This window comes from Echinococcus granulosus, assembly GCF_000524195.1.
Source record: "Echinococcus granulosus chromosome Unknown EG_S00003, whole genome shotgun sequence".
Taxonomy (NCBI): domain Eukaryota; kingdom Metazoa; phylum Platyhelminthes; class Cestoda; order Cyclophyllidea; family Taeniidae; genus Echinococcus; species Echinococcus granulosus.
The window spans coordinates 1,644,895-1,652,354 of NW_020170383.1; the positions used below are offsets into that span (position 1 = coordinate 1,644,895).

The 7,460-nt window shown below is 38.4% G+C and overlaps 1 protein-coding gene across 1 annotated transcript; it reads right to left on the bottom strand. All coding sequences in view use genetic code 11, as the record gives it.

Moving 5' to 3' along the window:
• Positions 1 to 6,177: 6,177 nt before the first annotated feature.
• On the bottom strand, positions 6,178 to 6,540 carry EGR_00861 (Homeobox protein HMX1; the record flags this gene model as incomplete). The annotated part of the gene is made up of 1 exon (XM_024490110.1): positions 6,178 to 6,540. The coding sequence occupies one exon, from the start codon at positions 6,538 to 6,540 to the stop codon at positions 6,178 to 6,180; it is 363 nt and encodes a 120-aa protein (XP_024355513.1).
• Positions 6,541 to 7,460: the final 920 nt, after the last annotated feature.

Below are 7,460 nucleotides of genomic sequence, written 5' to 3' on the forward strand. Positions count from 1 at the left end.
TCAAATGGGAATAAGTCCGATGGTAAGGGAGCTAGGAGCATTCCACGCAACTTAGTAATTTTACGAATGGTGAATCTTTCTGTTTTTAAAGTCACAAAGCACAATTTGTGGTTCAAAAGCAAGCACGTGCTAATGAAAAGGATATCGTGTACTATAGGCAGAAATTCCATGACTTTCAGAGAGGTGGGCGAATTTACATGTGCTAAATGAACAATTTGCAACGACATTTAACAAATAGGAGAGATTAATTAAACTGAAAATAAACTTTTCCTGAAATAATCTTAAAATTTTAATGTAGTTTCCCGGATAACGCAGCTACGTGCTTCTCGGGAAAAATGACTGTCAAATAGGTGCAGACTTTCGAGTGACTTAAATGGATGCAGGCCAATTTCTTGAATTCGTTCACTTACTTTGCCACGATTGGAGAAGAAGACTAACGGATAAAAAATCGCTACCAATATTATCATATTTTTAAAACGTTTTTTTAAATCTCAATCCAGGCGCCTCTTAGGCTGGGCCAAAAATTTAACAAAGCGGTCGTCCAAAAATGATGTTATTTTCTAGATCCCCGCGACTAGCATCAACCGCAGTGATTTGATATTTGGCTCAGCTGCGCAGTCCGGCCAGATTATACGGCCCAACTGTAGCCTCTGGGAGAATTTAAGGTGCTACACAACATTCAACACTGATTTTGGGTTTCCTTTCATTTTCTATCTGTGAACCAATTTTTGTAGGGCAGCCAAATATTTTAATTTTATTTTTCATAAACAGTTTAGTTTGAGTGAACTGACGATTGACGTGGAATAGTAATACTTTATTTGTGTAGTCTTTTCGTAGAAAATGCAACAACACCTTGTTACGTGCCGCATTTGTGATGCAGCACTTCTTGCACATTTTGATCCCCTTATACTTTGGTGACAAACCCATGATCATAATCAACTTCGAGAAGTAGATTGCATATTTTAATCCACTGATTTAGTAAGAAATGCGGGCTAAGTGACTTTTGATTTATAGGCAATTTCACAAAGGTGTGTCACTATGCAAAGGAGACATTTCGACGTAACTAGAAGCTACTATAATTGGGAATCAGTCCCCTGTTTTAACTACTTATCCTCACTTACTTTAGTCGTAGCCCTTCATAATCAAAAAAAACTTATTTTGCCATGACAAAGTTAAAGGCGAAACTTTGTTGAAGGGAGAGTTCATTTGAAGACGTACTACGTGTTCTGGACAAGCAAGACCATGGAGCTATAAATTTTACAATGGTTGACCTTTCATTTTCAAGGAAATTAGATCAATTATGACATTTCGCACGGAATTTGGCAGCCTGATAGTGTTTTGTCAGTGCATACAATAGAATGATTAGTGCTTTTTCCTTTGTACAAGTTTCTAGTCCTGTTGTAAGTGCAGATGAAATAAACAGAATCAATTCTAGGCTGATTTCGTGATTACATTTCCCCTAAAATACATACCTTCAAGTGAATGGCAAACACCAACATAATAACAAGGTTTTACAAATTTCATTTTGATATTTTGCGATTAAGAAGTTGTTTATTTTCCGATGGTGTTGAAGGTGCACGGCAGACATTTCATAATTTCACCATTGCGATTTTTTGACCAGCAAACGCCTAGGACAATTGCGTATTAATCATAGGATAGGTCACCCGTGAATTCGACTGTCTAGACGCTGTATGCTAAAATGCCACTTTCCTAAAACGTTTACTTGGAAGTCAAAAACGCTCAGATCCATTGGTGCTCCACGCAAACATAGGAATGGGAGTTGTTCGTCGAGTGATTGGCGTCCATGCTTCAATAATTACGTTCAACTGAGTAAAACATGAAGCCGTGGAATCGAAGTCGGTCGTGGCAGATCAAGTCTACGAATCACTCTTAAAATGCTCACTAGTTTTAACTTGGACAAGTAGGTGCAACCTTTGCATAACCAGTCCTAAAAGTTGCAATTAATAATTACAAACAAAGATTATGGGGGTTAATCACTAATAAAGGAAAACTTGTGATGCGTTGGCTGCATTCCTCTCGGTTTCGGTAAAGGCCATACTTTTGGTCTCCGACATTGCACCTTAGTAGGGCGGCTGGTCTCTTGGCCTAGCCAGTAGTCCCAAGCCCTACTGATGTAAAATATGAATATTTAGACTGAGTACTAGGATTAATCAAGTGCCGACGAACTTATCAATGTTAAGTCTTTATTGTTGCAAAACAATAACTAGCCGTGCACAGTTGGAAGATGGATGCAATCGGACAAGTGGATTTTTCGAAAATGTTCATATTTTTAGTTTGATTGGATAACTGGTTCAAATATAAACATATCCATATAATTAATTGGTTCCTTTAGCTAGGAGGGTTTATTCCCTTATTACTTTGATTAATGAGCATTTTTAACTCAGGATGGAAGGAGCATTTGATACAATGTTTCGTTAAGTAGATAAACATTAACAGAGAATTTTTCGCCACTTTTTTGCAGTCTATGAATTCACTTCACTTGTCATATTGGCCTGAAATGATTGATTTACTGAGAAGCTATCAGTAGAGCTCACGTCAGTAAGCAGAAGCGGCTATTTACGGGAGCACTGACAGGAGCATTACACATTGTCAACATTTCCCACTCGTCCCACTATATATTGCTCCAACGTCTTAGCCTAATACTAATTATCTTCAGTATTATAGTGAAATATAACGAAAAACTATGGATAAATTAATGCTTACAGGGAAATTCATCACTTCGTACCAAATTTTCAAGAGAAATCCCTAGCAAACAATTTTAATACGTTGTTTATTTAATCCCCGATTTTGGTAACCGGCTACTTAGGGGCTTCGCCACTGTAATATTGGGAGGCGGTCTAGCCCCCAGGCCACGTCAGTAGCTCCCAAGCCCGTCTCTACGTCAGCGTCACATATTCTGCCCGGGTATTAAATCTTCTTTCGCCTTCTGGAAAGATCTTGGACGCTGCACAATCTTTCGTTGTTTTAGTGGTTAATTAAAAGAGATTGGAGACAATAATAATAAGACAAGCCAATTTTTGCCCAACCATATTTTAACTTAATATTCTAAGTACATTATGGGGCATCGAAAAGCCCTCTCCCTGTCCAACAATTAAAATGTATGTATAATTGCCGCATTATGTAGTTTCCCATGAAAATGTAGAACCACGGGAGGATATTTGAAGAAATAGGCTTAGGACAATCAAAAGCGAAAAAATTATTTGCAGCTACGTTTTACAATGCCATATAAGTGGCATGTGAGGTGGAATCTTGGCTTATAACTTATGCAAGTGTAGTACCTCAAAACACTTAGTCTAATGAAAAATATGGGTCTAATTGTGGGAAATACTTCATTGTAGCAACCACCTTCACGGCACTAATCTCATTAACAATGATTTAAATGCATAAATATAACAAACAATTGAGGAAAGCCCTATTAATTCTATCATGCCGATCATTCAAACATGTCAACTCAAAATTGATGTCGCCTAGAACACTTTCCACCGGATCCACAGAGCCATAAGTTCAATAGCAAGTCTTTGACCTCTGAGTGTCCCTAGGTTAGTTCAAAATATATTAAGAGAATCATTTAGCAATTTCAAAAGGAAGAATTGACAGTTCCACTTAGCCCTTACCTTTTACCCATTCGAATGAATCTACAGTAAAACCATATGGTGTAGTTAAAATGTTGCTGCCATCATGGTTAGGAAATACATATAAAGTGTTCATTTAACTGCTGAATATGAAATATGCATCAGGTGAAATCAGAAGGGAAGATTTTTTTTTACTAATGTGTCATCTGGCTCAAAGTGGAGTGACGATGCAACTCATTACCGATAGTTGTGATATTACAAATGATCAAACTATGTTTTGAAAGACAAGATCAAACTATACTTTGTCGATGGGTAATGGAGAGGGGATAGCGCACAACTACATATAACACGGTTAAACAACTACCATGGTAAATTTGGGTGTGCTAGGAAGCATAGCCTTCGAACTGCCATTGGTAGCACTTAACTCACCCACAGCCGAAGCCTGTGGAGGAGGGCATAAAATCAAACTCTTCTATTTTTTAAGGCTTAAAAACATGTAAATGTGGAGACGGTGAGATGGGCTGTCTTCAAAATCCAATGTTTAGTACGTCATAAAAGTTTGCTATTTATTTATGCTGGTGAAGTACTTACAGTAGCAACCTCATGAAAACTAAACCCTCAACACTTTTCACACTATTTATCGCAATTCAAAATGACCCCTACACCTTCCTTTACTCATGTCACCGCAAATTTAATCTACTTTTACATTAATGGATTGCGCTTTTAGCTTAAGTAACTGAAGTCTTCTGAGAATTCCTCGCTTCGTTTCGGTGGAGGCGCGTTAATGGATGGTGATTTAATTGCTAGCATTCAGTCCATCTACGCAACTCCTCAATTTTCATTTCAGCCCTTAAATCCAAAAAAACGTTACCACATTCAACGGTGCTTTCGAATGTTTATTAATTTTACGAACGCTTTGTGAAGGTTGATTGGGAATATTTTGACATATGATAAAAAACTTGTTACAATTCAACTCTACGCCCTCACAACCGTTTCAAATGAAAGGAACCACAGGCAACTTTTCGTTGGCTGGTAGCACAAATCTTTACGTATTTACCAGAGTATTAACCAATTATTATGAAGATACGCATTAAGGTCACGCAAATTATGCCGATTTCATGTGTTATTTGACGTGACCGGGCGTTTAAGCACTTATTTCTAATTCGTTTTCGGTGACTGCACTGGCTAGGGTACGAATTGCAGTTTGATTCGATTGCAAACGCTTACATTAAAGAACTTAAAAACAAGGTAATAATCAGCAATTGTAGTCAATCCAACTAAGTCATCAGCTCAAATAGTCAGCTGCGTGCCATTTGGTAGTTCGAAGCTGAACCGATGCTCTGTAGACGTATCCGTTGTACTAACCACAAATTTTACGAAACAGTAAATTAATAGCACGAATACCAGTTTCGTTTGAGGAGACATCAGAGAGGAAAGGTAACTGAAGAGTTATTCCTTTCAGATGCCTTGAATAAAGTCCTAAGACCAATGTAACCTTTAAGGGTGGTGCCAGCGCATTTCCAGGTTTATTTACCACAGTTGCCCATCTAGATTTATCTCTTGACATTGGATTTGCGATCAGACACTAGTTAAGAGGTAGAAAATTATGTTCGAATACATAGTCTTGAAATCATGCTATTCAGCTCTTAGTTATTTCGCCTTTCAGAATCAACAAAAAGTGAAAAATTTTACTTCAACCTAATCGCCCAAACACATTCTGCTTGCCCTTTTGCCAGCAATAATTAAACTCATTTAAAGCGTGAATAGATTATTTTCTGATCTCGAAAACTTCAGTTAGATCCAGCGTTATTTTCAGTTACACAAATACCTAACGGCCTACTTGAACACAGTGGAACGCCAATAGCAATTTGTCTCTAAGCCTATCAATCATAGTGCAAAATTTAATAAGCTACTTTATTGTATTTTCTTTTGGCTGGAAACAACAGTATATGAAATGGAAAACCTATGACCTCCTTCTCTGTTTAGCAGTTATATTTAGGGTACCAAGAGGACCTTAAAGAAATTACGGCAAATTACACCAAAAAAGACCACAACTAATGGGCTCTTTCAAAAATTCTAAGACTGTATTTCACAGTAAAATACGACAGGAACAGGTCTTGATAAAGTGTAGGTGGCACCTGCACGTCCCATCGAAAGCTTCTGCAAAAGCCTTATAGCTAGCTTCTCTCTGGCACTTACATAAATGTTGATAGATTCGGAAGCCAAAGAAGGTCATTGAAGGCTGTCTCGGACGACCTAAGCCAGGAATATAGCCGAAGGTTTGGTGGCACAATCCAGCCTTCGAAGAATTACCTTCGACAAAACAGTGTCGAATGATAAATCCTTGTGACAATGGATAGGACTATTAAAAGAGGCAACTGCACTAATTTGTCTGCAACTAACACAGCTCGTAATTCTATCAATACGACATCAAACTCAGCTTTATATTACATCTCTCTTTCCCAGTATATTAGAGTATTTTGAACTGCTTTACACCATCAAGACTGTTCACAACAAAAAATTCCTTATTTTGAAGATTTTGCATGCGTTCATCAGGTGAAAATAAAACAGACTGCTTTAGCATTCAGGAAAAGTAATGGCTTTTGTGAGGATCATCGTGGGGAGCAGAGTAGTCAACGGGATGTGGTGGAGGATCCACAGCTGAGAAGGCGGAAGACTGGATGCTCCACTGTCCACCAGAGACTAGTTGGCGCTTCCACTTGTTGCGCCTGTTCTGGAACCAAATCTTCACTTGCGTCTCAGTGAGTTGCAGAGTCTGCGCCAGCGAGACACGCTCTACGCTGGAGAGATACCGCTTTGCCTCGAAGGTTGCTTCCAGCTGAAGGACTTGACTCCTCGAGAACACCGTTCGCGTCTTCTTCTTCCTTATCGGATGCATCAACATGTCATACTGCTGTGGCACACCTATTGATTCCGGAACCTCCATGGCTGGAAGGTGGTTGGCGATAAAATGTAGTTACTTAGATTCTAATTAACGGATGGAAGACAACATGCGAATATTTTCTAACTGATTATTTCAATTTAATTAGGAGATCGTACAGCATAATATGCTCTGGACTTTAATGACCAAACAGCCCTAGATTTGCCTTTTATTGTATGGTTAATTTTATCGTCAATTTTTATTACTTGTATTTTAATGTGAGGTTTTCTGGGATGCTCATAATGCGAAAGGCAAATTAGCTAAAACGGCTGTCATTCTTGCAACGGATAAGGTAGAGGAAATTTTTATTTAAGTGACTACTGGGAATGTTGGCTTTGTTGAAGAATGGTGTACCTTATTGACCGAAAAATGCAAGTTGTGAGTTTTGGCGGTAAAAAGGCCTTAAGGTGACTATGAACCTTGTTTCATTTCTCCATCATTCGTGACTTTTTTTCTACAAGTGCATTTCAATCTTAATTTTCATTTTATGATACTGAAACGCCAGCGCTGAAAGGATACCGATATGCAATACCAGTCCCTCTCAGGCCATTAAATAGACCATGTTTACTTCAGAACTTGTAAGAAATTTTATGAAAGCGATTCTTTTATGAAACTGTGGAATTATTTGTCAGTCATAGTAACGGTCAAAAACCTGGTTGGTTACTTAACGATAAGACATCAAAATATTTACCATACTCACAGAAGCTCTGGTGCAAGTGCGGCTCGGTGCCAGAATTCATGAATTTACGTTTTGGTGAGATTTGAAGAACCCGCGCCTCCTTTTCTTCTTGTTTCTTAATTTTGCTCAGCAGACTTTGAAAGACGTGGAACAGGCCAGAGTTCATGCTTTTTGACTCGCTCGCACATTCGCAAGGGCGAATGGAATGGGTTGAATGGCCGGCTTCCAAACCACTATCTATTTTAAG